Below are 25,720 nucleotides of genomic sequence, written 5' to 3'. Positions count from 1 at the left end.
TTCTAAAAAAAAAGAAGTAATACTGACTATAATGACATTAAACAATGAAATAAAATAAACTCCTCTTTTTTTGTATGAGTTGGGGAATCGTAGGTCTTCCCTTTTTATACAAATAATTCCTTCCATGTTCTGTATCCTCGGCAGTTGGCTGCCAATGGAAGCAAAGAACTTGTATTTAGAGTTGGTTCATAATACAAAGAAAAGAGTGGAGCCATGGTCAAATTTTTAGATTTGTTTCGACTGTTGCCACCAAACCATGCATTTGAGGCTTGGAATGAAGAATAAATACTGCTTTTGTACAGTGAAAAAAGAAATTAATGAATTAATGGAAGTTTTACAATGTTAGTACTGAAATCATGAACTTGTTTTGGATGCCAATAAAGGTAAAAAAAGGGGACAAGAAAAAAGAAGGGGACAAAGAATTCTGTTACTCTTCATCCACTTCAAGGCCTGGTATATATTCCAAACTCACATCGAAGATGACTGGACTGTTTGGAGCCACTCTTGGCCTTCCTGGAGCTGAAGTGAGACCTTTTGGAAATGCCAACTAATCAAAAAGCAACAAACCCAATACACGTTAGAACCTTTCCACCAAAATTTTTCAGAACAGAAACTTGCAATTGGCTCTTGGGAAGACACATGGGCAGAAAATGAAAATTTTGAATCTGGATTGCTGATTCAAGCCATAAAAAGAAAGGTAAATATGAATTCTAATGCCAATAGGCCTTGGCCTTCCATCCATCCCCCAGGGACGGGTTCTGATCTAGGGTTCAATCCCCACAGCTGGGACTATGTGTCCCTAAATTTCCTAGAAAGCAATAAAAAGAACATGAATTCAAACACCCCTTTGTGAACATTTTATCTTGCATAGGAGCATCAAAAGAATCGAGGGAAAAGGAAATTATGAGCAAAAATATGTTGCAGCATCAAATATCAAGTGAAAAACATACTGATCCTGGGATGAAAATTCGACGCTTTCCTCCTGCTTTCATGCTCAGGATCCCTTCATCAAGTCCCTTGATCACCTGTTTTACCATTTAGATTATAATCAGTAAAGCTGTAGCAGAATTTACAGTGAGCACATGCATGAAACATTTGTCCATTTAAAGAGAATAGGTCTTCTTTCTAATTTTCTATAGCAATATGGATAAAGTAAGGATACCATTTAAGAGATACAGTCATGTAGCTGCTTCCAGTTTAAAATTTTGCATGGCACATGATGGAACATGCTTATCACCATTACACGGATCTGTTTAGTAATTTATTTATTTTGCTTCTTTTTTCTTTCCTGTGAGATCATACAGGCATTATCCTCCTATGATGACTGACTGGAAAACCAGAAAGGTGGAGAACCTCCTTTATTTATTTATTATAAAGTAAGGCGTAGATCCTTATTTAGACGTAACCAACTTAATGATGGTATACGAAAGCTTATAAGCAGGTTAACAGTTCACAATTAGGAGTGTGTGCAGAAAAAATACCACGATTGCAAAATACCACGATTGCTTAGACTGAACCGAACAAAATGCAACGATTTTTTATAGGAACTCGAGAGAAATGGTTTGAATTAATAAAATGCAGTAAATTAACATCGATTCTTTTTCTTGGTGACCTGTAAATCACAAAGGATTAGGAACCGCTTCTAAAGCTCACCTGACCAGAGCCAACACGAAAAATGTAAATCTGACCTTTCTCCAATGAACTGCAGAGTTTAAAGGAAGATGTCTCAGAGAAGAAAGAAATTGTAAGTGTTTCTCAGACCCTGTGACATGCCAGTGCAGGACTTTACACAAAAGTGGGTCCTAGCATTAGGCTGTCTAAAACGAACTAAGATTTAATGTGGGCCAAATTAAGATTTATATGTTGATTCATATAACTTTGATTGCATAACTATGTGTCAGATTTCAATTTTGTCCCTCGCTATTGATCGTATTAATTTAGCGCTTGATGTTTTGAAAATGGTTTGATTTGATCTTTGCCCTGTTTTGTTGTCACCATGCAAATAATGCGTATTGTTGATATGAAATGTGATGTAAGGTCACAAAATGGCTCACAAAATTAGAGAAGAATGGTAGGAACGGAACATTGGTGTGGCAACAGAAGGGTGTTGTAATGTGGCACTATCTTCTCCGATCTTGTGAGCCTTATTGTGGCCTTATATGCCATGTCAACATTGACACAAACATCTACGACAGAAAGTCTGTCAGGGTACAATAATTACAGTTACCATAGTGACAATAAGATGGGTATGAAAGTTTTTATCCAGCACTTGGCAAGATCATTATTTCCCAGACAAAATTATAGCATAACAAATTCTGAGGATTTTGAGAAAAACTTTTGAGGTGTCTTTGTGTTTATGTTTGTGATTGGTGGAGTCCATTGAAGATATTTGGAAAGAAAATGATAAGAGATGTGTATCTTTGGTGTTTGTGAAGTGGTGAGGTCCACTTGTGATTAGATGAGTTTTCTGGGAGTTGAAAATATATGTGTGGGGGTTAAAACATGTTTGTGTTGAAATTTCAAGGAAAATGGAAATGTTTTGATGGGCAAACGGAGTCTTAGAATCTGTCACATAGGTCAGGGACCAATGCACATTTTGATCAAAAGTCTATATTTAAGCCCTCCGTAAGACAAATATGACATGGTGGCCTAAGAACACATTCAAAGTCTGAGCCTAATTTAGAGATATAGAGCTTAATTACATTTTCCAAGTAATCAATGTTCTTACCTGTCGAATATTTGTCCAGATGGAACCATGGCAACATAATTAGCAGCCACCTAACAATGACATCAACCGAAGAAATGGTCATAACATGAAGTAAGAACTAAGTCTCAATATATTGGTACAAGGAGGAAGGTGAGGATATAGAACTATTTCCATGCTCATTTATATTAACATAAGCAACTGTATACTTCACCGGACAGTTTAAAGAAGGTCCTTTCTTAGAAAAGCTTAATTAAGTCAGTAAAGTCTTTTAGTCATGCATACCAGCTCAATATATTGATACATAAAGTCTATGGAGAGAATGCTGATCCAATGAATAATGCGAAAATATGAAGCTATGCTATCTTTGACAGAGTAGGCAGGCAGACTTGGATGGGACATGGGAATCAAAAAGGTTATTTGACTAGAGAATTTTGGATGAGAAATAACAAGGGGGGAAACTGAGAGAAGGATTGTACTACCAAAGAAGCCTCATCACCTACTCCTGCTGTCTGCAGAAGCAACGACTGCTACAGTTGTTTACCAATTCCTAAGTTACAGTTTGATGAATATGCACCAAGTTTCCTAACCATCTTGAAGGCATGGGATAGACCCATACTAAAGATGTCATTCACCAGTTGATTCTGAATATAGCTCAAATGCAACTTGAGAGAGTTAATCAGCAATGTAATTTGGAGAATCGTCCATAAATTAAATTTACTGGTACAAATTACTTTGCACAAGCTGGAAAGTCATCTATTGTTGACTCTTCCTATTGCTGCTTACTTCATATTTAGGTTCATCATCACATGCTGCAGGAATAAAGTAATATGCAAGAGCCAGACTAAATTTGCCCACCTGAAATCCAACTGGTGGACTAGGGCCTGCACCAACTTTTATGTCCTTATACTGCAAACCAGACTCTGTAGTTACCATAGGTACCTTCATTCAAGAGTGAATCCAAAATTGAGCATAAAATCATCAACAATAGAAGTCAATAGTCTATATTAATTCAAAACTAATTACATGCAGACTCACAATCACAGATATTTTATATGATAGCATATGTTTGAACCACAACGGTCTCCTGTAATAGTGGCCTTTATAATGTTAATTTGGGGCCACCATTTGAGCATTGATCACAATAACTGCCATGAAGTTGGTTAAATGTTTCTCACACTCGAGATCGATCTCTTGGTCCAATCAATTACACCAGTGTGGATGGTTGGAAAACATTTATAGACAAACGGAACTAGTTTACATCAAAATGATTGTGGTAGTGTAAGAAGGCTGGGGAGAACCTGCTGGAATTCATTTATTACTTAGGCATTATTCTTTCAGACCATCTAGCAATTATTCCAATGTAATTCCTGTAATATTGACTGGGTTTCAGTACAAAAACAAAGATTCAGGATTCAATCGATGAATTTTATCACATCATGGTACAATATGGATTTCATTTATGTGAAGAGAATATGATGAATTGACCTAATATGGAGCAAACATGGAGATCAGTACAAACAAAGAGTCTCGTGCTGTAATTACTTGACCAACTTGAATAGAGATCGATTATGTAATAAGTGAGGGGCAAGATGTTGAAACAAGATGTAGTGTGAAAACTAAGCCCCAATGAGAAGGACTCTAGCCTCAGGATGCTTCAGAATGACTGTTAAGTATAATGCTGGAAAGTTGCAAGAAGAAAAAATAGATAGAAAAGTTTCAGTAATAAAAATTTTATTGAATGAGAGACAACCAATCGAAATGGTCTTAAAAGAGAGATATGCAATATTTAGTATAAATGTCAGGAGAAATTTAGCTCTACATGAGAAGGGTCAAATGGACATAAGAGATTGAGCATGTTTTTAAGACTTCTCATTTACTGAAACCACACTTCGTTGCTGTAACTCAGGACATCAAGACATGTTATAAACATGTCTAGAAGACTGGAATCAAGTTACTAACAGGCATTCAGTGCTACAGGCAAGGGTTATAAGCCCACATAAAGTTGGACACTCCCAGTGAAAGAATAGCATATATAGCATATTACGAATTTATATAGTAGCATATACAAGAGTTTAATCCTACAGCGGTGGCAGCTATGTTTTAACTTTCAACAGCTTAATTGTTATCTTCCTAAGTCATAGTACTGTCAGGTGCATGCTACAAAAAATAGTACAATGCAACCTGCTTCAGTGAGGAGGCTTTGTTATACTGTACTAATTAGCAAGTAACATTTGAAGTGCTGAAAAGATATTCTTGCGGGCAGGTAAGGGGCCATGTAATCTCACCATACATTTTCAAGCTCTTTCTCACAAGTGTCATCGCAGAGTCTTGGCTTCTGCTCAGGGGGCAAGCCAGCGCCCTTGGCTTCAAATGAGTCTATAAAGAGGCTTGACAATCCGAAAGCTAGCCCAATTATGTCCCTACGTTTAATTACATTGAACGCATCCCTCAATTCACTTGCCCTTGAAGCTTCAGCCTTAAGATCCCAAGTTGAGCATCTCACAACCAGACCGCGAACTTTATCACTGGAAATGGCTTGATGATTGGCAAACAGACTGTTGCCAAAAGCAGAACCTAGTACAAATGGAATATCACGAAGATTTTAGGAGCATGAGATCGCATTTGAAGTCATAGAAAAAGGAATGAATATTGAAACAAAAAAGTAACAGGAAATCAGGGTTTGCAATTTTTAGAACATAAACGGAAGAAAGAAAAGAAAACAGAGTTTACCGTTTCTAAATCATGATCTGCATGTTGCTTTCAGAACTATGATTACGAGTAAGGGAACTTGGAAAATAAAATTAAAATGGAAAGAAACTAGAAGAGTGGATTACCAATTGGAAGCAACAGAGAAGCCATCCTCCTTGTGAAGCGAGGAGCTCGTAACCTTCGGAAACGGATAACGAAATCTTGGCGTGTCATATGTATATGTGTCTCTCTCTCTCTGTGTTATTCATCAAAATAAAAAATAAAAAATAAATCTCTCTCTGTGCTGGTTTGGCACTTCTACTGGTTCCACGTGGCAAGTACCTCGTGCTCTAGCCCCATCTCCTATATAAATGAATTTATAAATGAGACGTTAAGAGTGTGTTTAGATGTTAAAATGAATTGAGTTAAGTTGATAAAATATTATTTGAATATTATTTTTTAATATTATTATTATTTTAAGATTTAAAAAAATTAAATTATTTATTATATTTTGTATTAAAATTTAAAAAAATTATAATGATGAATTGAGATGAATTGAATTTGATTTTAAAACCAAACGTACCCTAAGTGTAAATTAATATGTTACATTTATTTTATATAATTTTTATTTATTTATAATTTATGTCATTTTAATCTATTGATTTATTATAATTATTGTTATATTATATTATAAAAATAACAATAATTCAGTTATTTTTAATTTTTAAATGACAAGATTAATATGTTATAATGTCGTGATAACATATTAAAGATATACATTTATGTTCTCTTAGCACATCGGATAATTTTTGGTCTCTTTTTTATTTTTATAAAAAGAGTAGGGCCTCATTTGGATAAGCATTTGGCTTCATCTCATCTTAACGTTCAAACATTATTTAAATATAAATATTTTTTAATTTTTTTTCATACTTTTTCATCTAATCATTATTAATTATTACAACTTTTCCAAACTTTCATATAAAATATAAAAAATAATTTAATTTTTTTAAATCTCAAAATAAAAATAATATTAAAAAAATAATATTATAATAATATTATAATTTTGTAATATTTTTGTTTAACATTTTCTCTCTCCCCAAAATCCAACAAAAATCTTAACTCAAATTATTTTATTAGTATTTACAAATCATCTCACTAATATCACATATTTCTCACACCATCTCATTTTATTTGACTATTCAATTTAGGCTTTTAAGTCTTTATTCGAGTTAAAACCAACAAGCTCACTCTCCTTTTATTTCCCACCTCTTTATTACTACAAAAGAAAAACATACCACTTAAAGTTAAATCCAAAAGGCAAAAAAGGATACTTTAGACAAAAACCTACCGATAAGCTTTTCATAATTATATTTTAAAAAGAGGATGGCTATATAGAACTTACTTATATGGCTATGTCTTAAGAGTATTTGGGATTGGTCTTTCTCAATTCAACCAGTGCATTCTCAAGCTTGGTATGCAAGGCATCCTTAAAGTAGGGTGTAAAAAATCTAGAGTGCATGTTCTCCCTTTCCTCCAAACCAAGAAAAATGTACCAAAGCATGATTAGAAACGCTTGTTTGAAATATGGAGAGGCTTGTTTGTATTTTTAGAAGTAGGGTTGTAGGTACTATGAGTTTTTAAAATTAGATTGCGTTTGGATAATGAGGTGATCTAAGATATTCTGTAAATAATAGTGAAAAGTAATGATAGAATATTGAATAATAGTAAATAATAATAAAAAATAGGTAAAAATAATAAGAAAATAATAAATAATAATAGAATACTTCATTACCTAAACATACCAAGAGTTTTGTCACCCACCTTAAGAAAGCAACTTTCCTCAATACATAATAATAATAATAATAATAAAAATGAATGATTTTTTTAATATATATTATTTTTAGATCTTGGAAAGTTTAAAATTCCCAGCCTTATTGTCTTTCATATGAAATATTACAGCAACTTGATCAGGGATGCACTCAAAAATGAAACAATCCTCCCCAAAAAATTAAATAAAAATAAAAATGAAAGAGATTGTCCATTTCGTTATCCAATTTGGGATGATAGAAGAAACCGATAGTTACTTCCAACTTGTAATGACCCGGCCCCGGCCCGTTCAATACAGGTTTGGAAACCCCGAAAACTCAAAACCATACATACACTGGAGAAAAGAGACGCCAATCAATATCTTCTTTCCTCTTCTTCTTCTTCTTCTTCTTCTCTATTTATAAATTTTTGGAACCATTCCGTTTTTCCGCAACAAGTTTATTGATTTCGCAAGTAAAAATGTCCGCGAAAGTGCATATATTTACGGGATTAACCCTGGCCTCAGCGCCTGCTTCTTCGTTCCAGCCCTCTTCTTCGAGCTCTCACAGTCTATGCATGGTCAGGAAGCCCCTCATGACGTCGTTTTTCGGTCGTGGAGGTACGCGTCTCTTGCTAATAATACTCCGTGGATTAGTGGGTATCGCTTAGATTTTTTTTTTTTTTTTTTTTAAATTCTTTTGGGTTCTTATCTGCGTTTCAACTTACACTCCGTTTGGTTACTTAAAAGAGAAAATAAAAGAAAATAACTGAATATTGAACTTATGCAATCCAAACAATTTCACTAGACTTCGTAAGGTGGGGTTATTTTATTGGCTTCAAATTAAGGAAAATATGCCATTAAAAAAATTTGAATTTACTTTTTCTTTCTCTATGCATTGCTGGGTAATGTGATAGTGCAGTAGTGAACTTTGGAAAAAAAAAAATATCTGGAATGAACCCGCTATCTTTTCTTTGACAAGCATGTGGTGAATACTTGGAAAGGAACTCTCCCAAGTAAAGTTGCCTATTGCATTTGATGAATAAAATTTTTACTTATAAAAAAAAAGAAGAAGAGTAAAGTTGCCTCTCAAACTAGTCCACAAACATAAGAAGTTCCTCAAGCAAAGAGTGAGTTTGGATTGTGACATATACAACGAGATGATTACATTTGAAGTCTGATATTCTAAATAAATTGGATTTTCTCTTTTTTTAAATGGATGCTATTAAGGAGTTTCTTTGATAGACTGCTAATACTTGAAGGAACTTGTTAAATTAATTAGCATATTCATTTCTGTGGACAAGTGACTGATGAAGCCTAGAAAGAAAAAAAAAAAAAAATCCCAGAATCTCTTGCTCTTCTAATGAGTTGAAAGTTCCGAAGTGGAATGGAATTTCCCGTAGTGGTTAGTATGCTGGATTTCTATTGTTCAATATAATTTCATTTTCCATATCATGAGTTTGATTTCTTTATTGCAATACTTTGATTGAATCCCTGTCTGGAATTTCTCTCCCTCCCCCCCCTTCTCCCCTCCCTCCCTTGGAAATTTCACTTGTATTTCTTATTTAAACCCTCAGGAGCACGCTGTTACCCATGTAAAAAAATCTCATTTGAACCCATAATTTGGGAAATATTTCTTCACTCACAGGAAAAGTTACAGGGATAAGAATTACTACTTTTAACCAATCCCGTAGTAGACAAAGGGGAGGTTCACTTGCTGCTGGTATGAACCTTTTTGACCGCTTTTCTAGGGTTGTCAAGGTGAGATTTCTGGAAGTGTTTGTATGCATTCACGTTAAATAAATTATGTATGCTTATCATGAGAGGCTACTGACTGCTATTGGTTATATAATCCATATGATATAATTTAGCGCTCTCCTAACTGCAGTCATATGCAAATGCAATTATAAGTTCCTTTGAAGATCCGGAGAAAATTCTAGAGCAAACAGTGATTGAAATGAATGATGACTTGACAAAGATGCGTCAGGCCACAGCTCAAGTAAGTATCAATTCCTTTCTTGCACTATTTTTTCATTCTTCTGGTACTAAGCAAACAGCAAACCAATTACGGTATTCAACCACTTACTAAACATATCAGTGTCATGTTATACTCTTGGTAGACTTAAAAATCTTGTAATCCTGACCTATATTCGTTGTTGTTGTGTGACATTTAGTTATAAGTTTTAAAATTGATTTTTTTTTTTTTTTTTTGTGAGAAGGTATTGGCATCTCAAAAGCAGTTGGAAAACAAGTATAAGGCTGCACAAAAAGCTTCTGAAGATTGGTAATAGATGGGTGTATTATTATCTTGATTCCCTAAGTATAGTAGTAATGCATAATACGTGCGTGCCTTATGTTTAATACAGGTACCGCAAGGCTCAATTTGCTCTACAGAAAGGAGAAGAAGATCTTGCACGGGATGCCCTAAAGAGGCGTAAATCTTATGCTGTAAATTATCATCTTAGTAAAAGATTTCATGCTAGGAGTTCAACTCTGTTTTCTTTTTGGATTTGCTATGAACATTCTAGCTGAATTTGAATGCTTAACTTGTAGAAACTGATTAATGTTGAATTATTATTCATGTTGTTTCTTACTCATCCCAACGAAAGTTTCATGTTGTTTCTTTGTTCATTTTTCTTACATTTCTGCTTTTGAAAAATAGTGCAATTTATTTTTACTGGGTTTACAGATTGCATAGAACCAGCCTTTCCATTATAAGATCAAACTGGTGGCTGAAGTTCCTTTTCTTTTCAAAGAAATTATGAAAAATAAAATAGTTTTTTTTTTTTTTTTAAAAATAAAAATAAAAAATAGAATGGTAAGATGCCAGAACATGGTTTACAATTGAAGATGATAATTGGGATCCGTTTAGGGAATGTGTGTCACCAAGTTAACTTGATTCTTGAGGGAAAAAAAAAAAAAAAAAATAGAATGGTAAGATGCCAGAACATGGTTTACAATTGAAGATGATAATTGGGATCCGTTTAGGGAATGTGTGTCACCAAGTTAACTTGATTCTTGAGGGGTTAGGAAAATTAGAATACCAGATTTACATATTATACTGGAACAACAAATCGTGTTGTCTCTTTATTTTTCATGATTCTTATTTTCCATTGGATACTTCTACTATTTATATCAGGAAAAAAAAATTGTTACAGTAAGAGAATTACAGTTTGCAGAATTAACTGTTATTTGCTTTTGGTGTGCTAGTGCTAAAGGGTGCAACTGAATACTGAACTATCTAGGGATGCCTAGGAATCTGGACCATAAGTAATGCAACATTTTCTAAAGGATTTGGTCTACAAGATGATGACGATGCTTAAATTTTTATGCAGGATAATGCTAACGCTTTGAAAGCTCAACTTGATCAACAGAAAACTGTTGTTGAGAATCTTGTCTCTAATACACGGGTACGTCAATATCTATTTTTCATTTGCCATTCTTATCCTTATAGGGTTGTTTTAATAGACATGTTCGATTGTCGATTAACATCACTGACGTTTTGGCATTGATGATGTTACGTTATAATTCATGTGCATGTGAAGAAGCCATGTTTTGGTTCGTGTGGTAAAAAAAATCAAGTAAAAAGGCATATCTTCATAATATAATTGCCGAGCAGATAGAAAGCATTTTTACTTGGATCTTCTTCTTCTTCTTTTTAATTTGATTTGAGAAGTTGGATCTTTTTTGTTGGTAGACTGCATTTAATTTGTTGTTATTTGTCAAAAAGGTATGTCCATTATAGGTACTATGGACTTTAATGTTGATGTTTGTTCTGATAAGTTGGATCTTTTTTTGGTTGTTAGGATGCATTATTTTGTCAAAAAATGGTATTGTTCCTTAGAGCATTGGCATTGGATTGGCTATTTTATTCTTCAAATTTTGACTAATATGTAGCTTTTTCACTTTTAGGTAATTATTCAAAACTTAAAGTCTACATTGGATTAGTCATCACACTCTCTATAATAATAAAATATTATTATTTTTTAGTTTTATATTTTTATAATTAATTTTTATTTTTTAATTAATTCTTTTTTCATAATCTCCTATAATCTCCAATAATCATATTCATTTTCATTTTCACAATCCAATAAACAAAGTTTCATCACACGATATCAATATTATCAACACAATTCCATCAATCTTCAATGCAACCAAGCAAATTCTCTATTTTTTTCGAAGTACCAAGCCAATGTACTATCCTAAAGTTCTATACAAAACTTCCACTGATCTCCATGGTCTTGCCTCCTGATGAAGTCAGCCACGTAGGTAGGTAGCTTCACCACAAAATCCAGCATCACTCTATAAATTTTGTATCTTTCAATACTTCTGTACCACCTGTTATGCCCATATCCATTGATAATCAATGGTCTTGAGACTTGCAATGGTTCTTACTTGATCCTGCAAAACTAAGAAGGGAATTATCTCGGTTCCCATATGATTGACCTCAGTTCTCATTGATCATGCTTATTTGAATACAGACAGATTTACCTTTGTGATGTGGCAAAACTAAGAAGGGAATTATCTCGGTTCCCATATAGAAACAAAAGCAACTTGCACAGAATGCCACAACACAGAAAGTTGTGGATATGCACCCCATTCTAATCTATTAACAATACTAAAACAATGACACCATCCAAATATACATCTGCATGAAGATGGTCATCAGTGAAAAGCAAACATCTTGGAGATGATTCTGATTTTCCAGATCATCTAGTAGCCTTTTTTATCTAGTCTCCATGCCTTTATAATTTTAAGCTTCTCATTTAATTAAAGCATATATTATTGAGTCATTCAACTAGGACATTTTTTTTATAAGATAAATTTACTAATGAGCAGAAAGGCACTACCCAAGTACATAGGGGGTTAACATTTGATACACCTGGTCAGATCTCAGAGATTGTTTTGTTCATTTAAATTAGGATACTGTTACAATCCGATATCCTTTTCAGTTCTTTTCCACATCATAGTAATTTGCTATGTAGATATCTAATGGCTAATCATGGAATAAATCAAGATTTTATTGTATCCCAGAAATTGGAGCCACAATCCCCTCGAAGACATCAATCCTTAATGTGGCAGAACTGTATCATCATATTCCACCAAAAAAATATCGTAGAACCTTTAGCACCACAGCTGCCAGACTTATTTTCATATCATGTTTCTAATGATAGCTTCCAAAACAATACAATAGGTTTTTTTTTTATAAGTCGATAGAAATTATCACCACCATAAATACTATACTTATATTTACAACATGTTTGTAGCGATAAATAAATACAACTCTTACACCCTTGCAAGGTTTAACCTGTGACCTCACCCTTCACATGTTTCAAAGGGAGGAGATGCCATTTAATCCAAAGACCATTGGATTACTTTCATGTCACACTTCCTATCAGATAGTTCAATAACAAGGCAAGGCAGACACCCGATAAGAGTAAAAATTGATTTAACAGAATCTTAACAAGACTTCTTTGCAATTTCCAATTAATCAGCTAAATAAATGCCCGAGAACTAGCATGACGCCTCCAAGAAAACATAGGGGAGAATAAGTCTTACTTACAATTTGAAGTTTTATCGTCTTCCCATCTTGCTCCACTGTGCGTATTTTCTAACAATAGGTGGAAAAGTACAGTTAGGATCATATTGCTTCACTTAAAATAGCATGCACTAAAACCCAGGTGATAATACTTACAATTGTTCTAATGTAACTGTCCAAGTACGAATCATCCTGTATTCAAATAAGCCCATTCAAATGTGCAAAACTTATGTACAATCATCAACAAAGGTAAATCTGTCTATATTCAAATAAGCCTACCTAAAGTCCCTATATTTGTATCCTTTGACCTGTGTGAAAACTGTTAAGTACTGAAGTATGAGACTCTTTTTGGATTCTGCCTAGCAATTTCCTTAGAGCCGCATAGGAGCACAGAGGCACCTTTACATAGACCCAATCTCCAACCAGAACTGAGATTTCAAGTGATCAAAACCATCCTCTCCTCAAAAAGATATAGAAAAAACCTTTCTTTCCTGTCTATTTTAGCTATTTTTTTTCTCTTCCACACTTAGTCTGCTACTACATAAGACTAACACACGAGTTCAAACCAACACTAACAACAGTTTACAAAAGCTGCTGAAAACAAGCAGCATAACTAGAAAAAAGAAATGAAATTGAGCCCTATCGTGTTCAAATAAGGACTAGAAATTGAAAAACTCTTGCTGAAAACAAAATCAAACCCAACAACATCAACAATATCAAACGCAAACAATAAAATCAAGGTTAGGGTTTCGAATTTTACCGAGTTGCTTGTCATGTTGGAGAGAAGCTGCTGCGGTGCCGTGCTGGAGACAAGATGCAAGCTTTTTTAGCTGCGAGAGAGAAAGGGGAAGAAGAAGAGAAAGGAGAGAAAAAAAAACCTAGAAGAAGATAAAGAAGGAAGAGGAAGGCAAAGACGCAAGAGAGGGAAGAAGAAGAGAAAGAAGAGAAAAAAAAATTGCGGGAGAGAAAGAGGGAAGAAGAAGGCAGAGACGCGAGAGAGGGAAGAAGAAAGGGAAGAAGAACAGAAAGAAGAGAGAAAAGAAAAAAGAGAGAAAGAAATCGTGAGAGAGAGAGGGAAGAAGAAGGCAGAAATGCGAGAGACAGAGGGAAGAAGAGAAGACAGAAGAGACACGGGAGAGAAAGAGGGAAGAAGAAGAAAGAAAGAAATTGCGGGAGAGGGAGCCGAAAACAATAAATAATTCGTTTAGACTTGAAACAGTTCTTTTCATCTTTGGAAAGAAAGATGAAAATACTGTAGATCAAAATTCATTTGAAAAGGACTTGGCTAATTCAATGTGGGTCACCTTTTTATAAAATTATTTAAATTTGAAGATGAAATACACTTTAAAGAAACCGATGCGGATGCTCTTACATGTACCATGGCATTTCACTTATAAGGGGGTTTCTGTTTTTTTTTTTTGTTTGGGGGGGGTAACGGGGGAGGACCAGCTATCATCTGAACTATGAATAACTGGGGAGAGGAGCTGTGATATATTTATCTTCAATCCTAGGTGACAGTCGTACTTTGCAACAAATTTGAGCTTTAAATGTAAGCAAGAAATTGGGCAGAACTAAGGCAATTAATTCTGCTTGTTAAAACAGGTTAAAATGCTAATTTTGATAGAATCAATTTTATTTTGTGTCCAGAGACTGGCAGATGAACTTTTCCATATGCTGGTTATATTTGCAACCTTTAGTTATTCTGACTCTTCCCATGCTATTAACTATAACTAGTGTACATAAAGTATTTAATAAATTTGCATTCTATAAATTTTGTTTTATGTAGCTTTTGGAGAGTAAGATACAGGAAGCAAGATCAAAGAAAGATACTCTGAAAGCACGTGCGCAGTCCGCGAAGTTTGTCTTCCACCACTTGAATGCATCGCTATGTTCTTTTACCTATTTGTTGCCAACTTAATGATGTCAGTAATGGCTACTTTGGTGTTCAGGACTGCAAGCAAAGTGAGCGAGATGTTGGGGAACGTCAATACAAGCAATGCTCTTTCAGCTTTTGAAAAGATGGAAGAGAAAGGTGATGCATTTAGATGGTCAGAATTACTCTCACAATTCACCTATTATACATTGAATAAAAAGCTACAATCCTGGATTTTCTGCATTTCAACCCCCTCAACCCTTCCTCTACCCCAGGGTGCTGCAGAAAGAGTTGATTCTGTATTCAGTTGGCCATTATCCTTTAGAAAAAATATGAAGTTAAGAAAACTTGAGAGAGAGAGAGAGAGAGAGAGAGAGAGAGCGCAATATAGGGTTGTTCTCATGTGCATCTCACAGAACATGCTACCTTTGGCTAAAATTTGAAATGCAAAGAATTAATATATGATCAGTTGTGTTCTTTAAGAATGCACCACAGAACACTTGTTCAAACAGTGCCACTTTAGGTACATCTTAAGCTTTAAAGTACAGTTCTCAATATTTCTTTCTTTCTTTTTTCTTTTCTTTTCTTTTTTTGGGATAAGTAAACAGGTTACAATATGGTTTTAATAACCCAAATATGTAACCTGGTCAGCTGTCAGTCTTTCCATATTATCTTAATTTTACTGGAATCTTGTTCCATAAAGAAGTAATCTTTGTATATCGTATTGATCCTATTTTTTTCCGATTTAAAATTTATTGATTCTTTTCATCTTGATAGTTTTGGCAATGGAATCCCAAGCGGAAGCTCTTGGTCAATTAACTACTGATGATCTTGAAGGGAAGGTAGTCTCCATTTCCCTTTCTCTTCGGTGAATTCCATATTTGTTAGATCAATGATTATCTGAGTGAAAAAACATCAGAGTAAGTTCCTGCATCTATTGTGAATTAATTTTTGGGTTCTTTATCAGCTCTAATCTGGAAACAAGTCAATGAGTAAAGCTCAGCACCCTATGTGGATATGCTTTAGAACATGTATATATACAGTGTCTTTACATGGATGTATGTTAAAACGCAATTCTGAGTTTTAAAGTGGATCTGTGAATATTAAACCACGTTTTAAAGGGTATTGGACGTGCATGCATCTGTAGATTCCTTTGAGCATCTGAAATCAATAATCTAACATTTTGTTAATTCTAAAGCATGATACACTGCACATTCACCATCTGTTTCTCACACGGAATAATATTGTCTTCACCTGCATTTGATGGCTCCTTTAAAAAATCATGCTTAACCGTGCTTACATAATATTTATGTTGCAGTTTGCACTGTTAGAGGGCTCATCAGTTGATGACGATCTAGCAAACCTGAAGAAAGAACTGTCTGGTAGCTCAAAGGTATGCCTTATACTCCCCTGTTATATGGGAGAAAGCACATGTTTTCAACTATTCAGCTAAGTTCCTGGCTGTCTCTTGCTTGAAATTAATCCATAAATTCATTTGATCTGCTCATTTTTAGTAGAACTATTTGGGTTGCAATTGTTTCCTTCGTTTTTTGAGGCAATCAGACAAGGGCGGGTAGAAAGAAGGGAAAGAAAATCTCCCGTTGTAAAATGCTTGTGTTTCTTTTTAGTTTATGCCTTCTCAACAACCCTGGACTTTGCCTTGATTTTCTTCTTTTCCCGACAGAAAGGAGAGCTTCCACCAGGAAGAACTGTCACTACCAGCACAAACAAGGCATATCCGTACCGAGATGCTGATATTGAAATGGAGCTTAATGAACTAAGGCAAAGGGCGAAGGATTTCTAGACTTTCAGATTTTGCCCATCTTAACTTTTTCCTCTTTCAAGCTCAACATTGGCTTTTATTTTGCCAACAGATTTAACTTTGTACAGCTAAAGGCCATACATATTAACATTGTATAGCTACAAGGCCATGCTTGAATCAATTATAGTGATGTCTGGACGGCTATGCAATGGAACAGAGCTGCACGTTTATATGCGATAAAACACCGTCGTTGTGTTCTAGATGTATGTAAGCTTATCATGAACATTGTATGTAGCAGAACCCTCGTCTTTGGATAATGTGTGCCATTTCCTATTTAATGTACAAAGTTATATGTTGTCCAAACCTGGTTACAAACTATGTGAGTGTCGGTATCTGCTGTGGCATGCATATATTGGATTAACTTTGTAACTGGGATCTGCAACCCACCGAGTCAATGGTTGCAAGGGGTCGCAGTGAGAATGGCAGGCACGCGGCAGGGGAGGCCGTGTAAAAGAATGACTCAGTACCGAATCAGCTAATTGACTTGAGGAATATCTGGTCTGTTTGAGATTTTGCAAAAGTCAAACACTTACAACTCAATTGATCTCACCTCATAATTACAAATTTTTTAAATTTCTATATAAAATATAATAAATAATTTAATTTTTTCAAATTTTAAAATAATAATAATATTAAAAAATAATATTTTAACAATATTTTATTTTACTATTTATAAATTATTTTAACTCATTTCTGAATCTAAACGAGGTCTTAAAAGACTTGATATGAGCTATTAGATTTTAAAATTATTTTTATTATAAAGTAGATCTAACACTTCAGTTCAAGCCACATACAATAACATTTAAATGAAATTGACAAAATCTATAATTTGAATAATCTATTTTAGTCATGTAGTTGAACAGAATTTTTATTCATACATATTGAGAACTTGAAGACGATAAACAAGTGTAGTCCGGTATCATCTGGGTTGTTTCCTTTTAAACAATTTTCTCAGTTTTCGGCTGTCCAATATTCAAAAGCAAGAACAAGAACAAGAACGAGTCAGTTCAAAATTTCCAAGCTTTGGGATTTGATTATTATAAGTTATAACAGCACATTGAATCGAATTTTTATTTTCACTCTTTGTGAGACATATATGACTTTTTTTCTTTTCCTTTTTGCACGTAATTAAATTCTTTCCCCAATATATAAATAATATTAAATTTGCTTAGATTGTCGTGCAATGGTTATCAAGAACTCGTACTTAATTCAAATTAAAAGGGGTTAGAAACATATTTTAAATTTAATTATTTTTAATCTAATAAGTTGTAAGGGAAAAAATAGTAAATATGATGAATAAATTATAAAAAAACACACGTGGAGATCAGATGCGCGCATTTGACTGTTTCCTACTCGGCCCCTCCCACCAACTTTGCTAGCTATCTTTGCTATATAGCATCTCTATTCTTTAAATTTTGATTAATGTATAATTTTTTCGCTTTTAGTTAATCATTTAAAATTTAAAGTTTATATTGAATTAGTCATCACACTCTCTATAATAATAAAATTATTATTTTTTATTATTTATATTTTTTTAATTAATTTATATTTTATTTTTATAATCTTCAATTATCTCTAATAATCATATTCATTTTCATTTTCACAATCTAACAATCTATAATATAATAATCTCATATATATATAGATGATAAAATCTCATATGAATAAAAATCTCATATTTATAATATAATAATCTCAAAAAATACTTTTAGATTTGCTATAGTTCTTTTCATATTTGAAAATAAGAATAGATTTACTGTAACTTATAGTTTGGATGAAAACAATTTAGCTAATTTAATGTGAAGTAAATACGGATGATATTTGCTAAATTTGAAAATGAAAAGGTATTTGACTAATTTAATGTCAATGCTCTTACTATTGTATCGGGACCTTGATTACAAACGTTGTAGACTCAACAAACCCAAACGTTTAAAAATCCAAATTAAGCCAAAGCGCATGCAATAAGATCATTTTAGTAGGGAAACGAAGGGACGTCGACGGTCATATTTGGTGGTTTTTCAAAACACATGCAATATTGTTATCTACGTAAGTACTAATTTTCTGGCGGACTCCATTCAAAAACAAGAACAAGACCAACTATCTAGTCCATTCAAAATTTCCAAACATTGGACTGAATTAATTAGGATCATGTCAACCAAAATCAAAATTTCAGTATAAGAAATGCATGCGTTTTTCATCTTAGACTATGTCATCTCTAGTTATACTTGCTGTTGTAATACATTTTAAGGGACTGTCGATTTAAATGGTAAAAAATGATAAAACTTAAGAACAACAATTAATATTATTGATTACGCAGATATGTAAAAGAGAAATGATTTGTAAAAAATTCAAATAGACAAACTTCGAACAAGTCTTTATAAAAAGTAGGTCTCACCTTAAAAAAGTGTAAGAAAAAACCAAACGTTTTTAGTGAGATTCATTTTCTTTTTATAAAGAGTCTGTACAAAATTTATCTATTTCAGATTCATATCCAGTATTACTCTATGTAAAAACTACTAATAGTGCCCATTACGTATTTGACATGATCGAGTCAAGAACAAGGCCGAGCAAGTACGTTTTTTGACTCCTTCCTGCTTGGAGGCTTGGAGCCCAGGTATCCCATTTACCCAGCAAAACTCAGGGTCCAAGCCCCTCCAATATGTTACAGCTCGCATGTGCACGACTCTTTCCACCCAAACTCCTTAGTCAACACGTAAACCCTAAAAGCCCACCAAATTAAACTCCCAATTCAGAACGACATACAAATCTCCAGCCCTATAAATACCGATAGTACCCACTCAAACTTTGTCATACACATCCACAAATAGCAGCAAAAGCTTTATTTTGAGCTGAAAGCTAGCTAGCCGTTCATATATACCAGCAAAAACCTTTTCATTTGAGCAGAAACCTCATACATTGCAGTAATTTATAACTTGGGCGCTCTGAAAATGAGTTTCAGAAGGACAAGCACCCTCTTGATCGTCATCTTTGTCATCACTGTGGCCATCATGAGCCATGCAAGGGTTGAAGCAACCAGAGTGTTATCCGAGGACTTTGCCAGTATGAATCACCTCGAGACACAATTCTATGAGAAGGCAAAGCACACTATGGCGTCTTGGCTTGAACGGTTGCCCTCCGGACCCAGCGATAGAGGCGCTGGTCACTAGCTAGTTCCTTGGAATCGTACGTGAAAGTTCTGTTACGCACAAGAAAACAAACACATAGATTTGTATTTTTTTAAGGTCGAGATATACGTACGTACGTACGTAGGTTTTTCTATATGTAAGTAGTACTATACCAAACAAAGGAGAATGAAAAATAAAATTCATTTATTTGATTAAGTTGAAAGGGCCGGCGTTGTTACTAGCAATACAGCTTATTAATTAATCCGATCATTTATAATTTATTATATATCCTTTGTTTTGTATGCATGCAATGCTGCATGGACGCGCAAAATAATTTTAAATTCACAATTCTCGCGATATATAGATTATCATGAACAATCCCGCATTGATCGAGTTCTAAATTAAGGAACATGACAGATAAGAGATCGAAAACAACTGATCATATATATATATATATATATACACACACACACAGGTTCATGATCATTAATCCTAGCTCGAAATTAAAAGAAAGAAAACAAATTTACTCTATTCTTTAGCTAATTGATCTCTCTTTTTGTTTTAAACAACGTATGATCCATCCTACTATACCTGTTCGATCATATTCGCATATTATAAGTACTTATTTTTACAAGCTATTGGTACACAATTCAATAATATTCCACGCACGGTTTCCACCGCGCGCGCATAGGCCAGATCTAGTAAATTACCACATGATTAATTATAGAGGGAAAAGATTGAAGTGTGTACACAATAATAGTACTATTGATTTCACATGATGATCATATCACGTTTAGCACTCTTTTCTCGAATTTTTGGTTATATAAGATCGACCTACGTCCCAAGACTTTTACCTTTTAGAATGTGAACTAGAGTTAAAAGGCATCATCAAAACACATGATGATCTGGTCACCAATACCCATGCACCGACGCATTTAATTACTACCCAAGCCTATTTCTCTAGGTGCATGTGTATGTGTCTGACATGCAGTATTACTGTCTGTGCATCTGTTTTCATATTGGTGATATATATGTATATATAATCAAGTACCACTGCACACATATAATCATGTATGTCGTGATATATATGTATAATGAAGTACCGCACACGTACATATAATGTCGTGATATACATATATGATTAATGAATATATTATATTCGGAGGAAAAATTCTTCTCATAACCACTATTCAATCTGAGATGCATGGGCTCGGTTTAATGGCAACTTTTCTGATTATGGATTTTTCAAAGGCACATATCATGTATACCATTAATTGAAAATTCAAATTAACCGAATCAATAAAAAATATTTATTTTATTAGATTTTCCAATTTTCATAAAAAAAAAGGTTAGTCAGATAAGTCATTTTTTAGTTAAAGAAAATACAGAAATTGAAAATAAAAAATAAAAAATAATTTTTATTCATAATTAATAATTGTCAAATAGTACTACTATATATGCTAACGGCCGGCCGGCCGGCTAACATTTCTCATCATACCGCGTATAGAATGATCGGCCATGCATATATGTACTCATGCAGTTCGATCGGTCTCCGCGAAACCGCATGTACAATGATCATCAGGACCGAATTAACCGCGCGACTCCTTGGGTTTGGGAAGCTGGTTCGGTCGACAATGATAATTATTGGAACCAAAAGATTTAGGATGAGTATTGCTATATATAATTATTTTTATATATTTTTTGTCTATTCTGCAGATTTTATGATGTTCAATATTTATTTTATATTAAAAAAATAACGCAACTAATTATCACATAAAAAAAATAAAAAATATGAAATTACTGCACAATTTTTGCATCTTTTTTGGTTTTTCACGAGTCATTTTGATGAGCGCCCTTCACATGCACTTCAGAGACAATTCGTCACATAAAAAGAACAAAAATAAAAAAGAGTCAAAGCCCGCGCGCGCATGCAGTTGACGATTCAGACCAACATATACACAGGAGTTACCCTTTGCACGTATACCGGCCATCCCATGCCCAAGCAAATTCAAACTCCTCGGTCAACACGTAAGTTATCCTCCTCCTAAAAGTAAAAGCTAGCCCACCAATCCTCCCTCCCCAAAAAAAAGTCCAAAAAGACGGGTTCAAAACTCTAATAGCTCTGTATATAAATACCAGCACTCCCAGACGTAGTTCGTCATATCCACACAGCCACAAGCACAAAAAAAAAAAAAAAAAGCTCTCTTCTATAGGGTATATATCACAAAACCTCTCGTCTCTTTTAAGTTTCAAGCCAAAAACTTCATAAATCCGGCCAGCAACTAATTAGGTCGATCCTGAAGATGAATTCCAGAAGCATTAGTACTATTCATGTTCTGATCATTTTTGTCATCTTTGTGGCCGTGATCTTGAGCCATGGCTCCGCCAGGGTAGAAGCAACCAGAGTGTTACCGGAGGATTTCGCCAGTACTGCTAATCACGGCCTCGACATGACCTATTCGACTATCTACGAGAAGGCGAAGCACAGCATGGCGTACTGGCTCGAACGGCTGCCGTCCGGACCTAGCCCCAGTGGTCCTGGTCATTAGTCAAATATTCCAATTAATTCGTGAAAAAGGTCTTAATTTGTACCTACTTACGCATATATTTATACACGCGGGTCATGATCAGACAGCTAGTACCCCAATTATTAGAAAACAAGCTAGCTAGCTAGCTAGCTAGCATAGATGTCTTTCTTTTTATTTATTAAATCTTTTTTGTTTGTTATCCTCGATGAAGAATCGATGGACTGTACCTTTTACCACATTATTTTACGAAACAAATCAGGAAAAATGAAAGCTGCTAATAAATATTATCGATCTATGTGGTCCAGTGAATGCTAATATTTCTAATCCATTATTTCCCATTCTTTGTTCTGTATGCATGCGTGCATGCATGGACGTTTGCAACTTGCATTAATGCAAGTTATAGATTAATCAGTATCATATTTTACGTGGCGCTGATCATCATCATCAATCTTGAATGTCGAACTTGACGATCAAAAAGCTAGCTGAGATCGAACACGATATATAGTTGATCTTTAATACTAATCGATCTTTGTTTTGTCAATTAAGCTTAGTTTGTATCGATTTCTATATATGCTCGCGTGCCGATTCATATATATGTTTTAATCGTATAGATATATAAGTTTATTTTCAATAAGTCAAGACAATATTAATCATGGACGTCAATGACATCAAAGCTCTTTACAATAGGGAAGAGATCATATTACAATATATTTACGACAAAAACCATTAAATATAGATTCATACATAACCTGATCATCACTAGTATCTCGTGATTGTAAGCACGAGACATTAAGATCATGAGAGCACTCACTTTTACATCAACCCGTTGAACGATCGAGCAATTAATAAGCTAGATCTTCTTTTTTTTGTTTTTTTCTTTTCCAGATGTTAATTAAGTACTTATCACCCTTTCCGAAATAATTAGCTTTTGCCTCTTGATCATGATGACTGCATATTGAATATTAATCATGCATGTTATTTCTAATTTTTATAGGCCGTACGTAACAGCACAGAAAGTATAGATCATAGCCATGAAAGTCCTGTCTCTTCCCCATGATAATGGTTACATGTTAACCTTGTCACCGTAGTTAATTTCCTAGCTAGACCGGAGATCGCTTTAGAGCATTGGTGTTGGCTTCATCAAAAGTCTAGTCAAATATAAAATTTGATAAATTTCATCAAAATAAGGTTGCATTAGATTAGTCAAATAGAAAAATATGAAACTTTGAACTACAGTAAATCTATAAGTTTCTTCAAATTTGAAGGTCTACTATTCATTCATTAAATCTATTTTTTATTCACTTTTAATCTCCAAAGGTCTTTTTTACTCACATTTAATCTCCAACCGTCTTGTAATAATAATGTAATAATCAAATTAAATGATTAATCAACATATAATTAGTGTAATTGTAAAATATGAAAAAAATAAAAATATTTTTATTAAAAAAATAATATTATATTATTATTTTGATGAATTCAATGGCTAATTCAATATGAAGTTATAACTAGAGAATTTTTAAATTTATAAAAATCATGTACTTTTCATCAAATTTTAAAAATAATTTTGATAAAGCCAATGCCAATGCTCTTACCCATTAATGTACAACCTGATCAGCTAAATTAGGTCCAAGTACTCATCATAAACATGTTATTTCTAGTTAATCAACCCTATGCCCATAAAAGTAATATTATATATATATATAATTATCCACCCCCACCAACTCATTGACTTCCCAAGCGGCCAACGCACATGACGTACGACATTAATGCAAATATATGAAATATCCGAATCTCTCTCTCTCTCTCGCTCTCTCTCTCTCTGATCTATATATATATATATTTACAATATGCATGTTAATTAAAATGTATTTCAAAATGTGTACGTCATTGAGTAATTATAAGGTATTTGTAAAGTAGAACACGTGATATTTTATCTAATTATAAGAGAATGTTATTTTAATAAAGTAGTTAGTTACCAAATAATTTTAATGAAAAGAATTGATCTTGCATGTGATAAATATATAATGTGATATATATGTTGAGGATGCCTTTCATCGCCACCACCGAACAGTTTCTTGTAACTAGAGAATAAAGCTGCTTGGGAGTTCGAGAGAATGCCTCCGATGTCTCAGTAATAGTATAAGAGTAAATATATAAAGATAGAGACTTCCCTGATGTTACCTCTTGTAGGCTATTTATAGAGGTTATTTCCTTGAAATGATAGAGCCCAATTCACTTTGTGAAACCTTTTCTTTTTAGAAGTCTGAGCTAACTTCTTTACCTTATCTCTTGACTTTATTTCTTTCCTTAATAATATGTTTTTAAAAGGCTTGACCCAATCAATTTAGTTCCTAACATGATACATGAGTGGAAGTACCACCTCATTTATATTGAGAGTACTATTTAATAATTACTTGTTATTGATGATATATAATAGTGATCGAAAGAGCATAAAAAGTCCCACCCTAGTATGAAATTACATCTTTCTAACTATTTTTCATTACAGAACTTGGAGGCTTTCATTTCCTGGCCGGTAACTTGGAGGCTTTCACAGTTACAGTAACTTAATTACATGGTATGAAAGGGGTACTACTAAGAGATCAATAGGAGGTTTGGATAGTAAGTTGAGATGAGATCAGATGAAGTTGAATAAAATATTATTATAATATAATTTTTTTAATATCATTTTGTTTTGAGATTTGAAAAAGTTGAATTGTTTATTATATTTTATTTAAGAGTTTGAAAAAATTGTAACGATTAGATGAGATGACTTGAGAGTGCTTTTGAATTCAAATAAAGCCTTTAGTCAAATCTTGTCTAGGAGAGAGATCAGATCAGAGAGAGAGAGAGAGAGGGAGAAAGAGAGAGATTTAGACCGTCGCTAGTAATCTTTCTAGTTTATACGAAATATGTGTGGGAAAATACTCGCAAGAAATATTGGGAACAAAAGTTGAAAATATGGCGTATCGCGAGTACTTGAAGTCATAAACCCAAGTTCCACAAATTGACTGACGATCTCTATTTCGGTACCGTCCAGAAAATACAATGCATGAGATCAGCCAACTAGATAAATAAAAGCAATTGATCAACACTAAATTAAGGAAATGATTGTTACCGCAAAATTATTCAGTAAACAGATCATCTATTAATTAAGACTAGTATATATATGGGTTAATTACACGTGTCTCTGAAACTAATATAATTGCATCAAGTGGACCCTCAAACTTTTAAAACTTCTCAATCTCCCATTTCGTCTACCAGCAATGTCAAATCTAACAGAAAGTCATTGTAAAGATGTAAGTTTTATCTAATTTATTATCATTGATCATATAAAATATAAAATAATATATGCTATCAATTAATAATAAATCATTAATCATTAATCATTAACCATATATAAAATTATTTTATACCTAAGTTGCAAGCAAGTATAAATAATCTATTTACACAATAAAATTATTTGATATTCATTAAACATATATAAATTAATAAAAAAAATTATTTAATGAATTATGATTTATTATTAATTGATCGCATATATTATTTTATATTTTATATGGTCAATGATAATAAATTAGATAAAAATTATATTTTTACAGTGAATGTTATGTACATGAGCAGTACGTGTAGTGAA

General features: G+C 33.5%; 2 protein-coding genes across 3 annotated transcripts; one reads left to right on the top strand and one right to left on the bottom strand.

Moving 5' to 3' along the window:
* Nucleotides 1–305: 305 nt before the first annotated feature.
* Nucleotides 306–5,696, bottom strand: LOC121239295 (peptidyl-prolyl cis-trans isomerase FKBP16-3, chloroplastic). Of its 2 annotated transcripts, none has more exons than XM_041136510.1 (7): nucleotides 5,542–5,696; nucleotides 4,998–5,281; nucleotides 3,563–3,646; nucleotides 2,729–2,778; nucleotides 1,654–1,702; nucleotides 951–1,025; nucleotides 306–547 (listed from the first exon to the last, which is right to left on the bottom strand). In XM_041136510.1, exons 1-7 carry the CDS (start codon nucleotides 5,627–5,629, stop codon nucleotides 428–430), a joined length of 750 nt encoding a protein of 249 aa, XP_040992444.1. In that variant the 5' UTR covers nucleotides 5,630–5,696; the 3' UTR covers nucleotides 306–427. The 2 variants fall into 2 exon arrangements, with proteins under 2 accessions (XP_040992444.1, XP_040992447.1); XM_041136513.1 differs by lacking the exon at nucleotides 306–547 and adding an exon at nucleotides 566–808.
* A 1,772-nt stretch (nucleotides 5,697–7,468) lies between these two features.
* LOC121234688 (membrane-associated 30 kDa protein, chloroplastic-like) lies at nucleotides 7,469–16,690 on the top strand. Its single transcript, XM_041130744.1, has 11 exons — nucleotides 7,469–7,820; nucleotides 8,848–8,960; nucleotides 9,088–9,198; nucleotides 9,419–9,483; nucleotides 9,566–9,647; nucleotides 10,535–10,609; nucleotides 14,525–14,595; nucleotides 14,688–14,770; nucleotides 15,389–15,453; nucleotides 15,930–16,004; nucleotides 16,296–16,690. Exons 1-11 carry the CDS (start codon nucleotides 7,682–7,684, stop codon nucleotides 16,413–16,415), a joined length of 999 nt encoding a protein of 332 aa, XP_040986678.1. The 5' UTR covers nucleotides 7,469–7,681; the 3' UTR covers nucleotides 16,416–16,690.
* Nucleotides 16,691–25,720: the final 9,030 nt, after the last annotated feature.

Source organism: Juglans microcarpa x Juglans regia, chromosome 1D (genome assembly GCF_004785595.1).
Source record: "Juglans microcarpa x Juglans regia isolate MS1-56 chromosome 1D, Jm3101_v1.0, whole genome shotgun sequence".
NCBI lineage: Eukaryota > Viridiplantae > Streptophyta > Magnoliopsida > Fagales > Juglandaceae > Juglans > Juglans microcarpa x Juglans regia.
The sequence above is the reverse complement of the archived record's forward strand: the minus strand, read 5'-3'. Positions and strand labels throughout refer to the sequence as shown.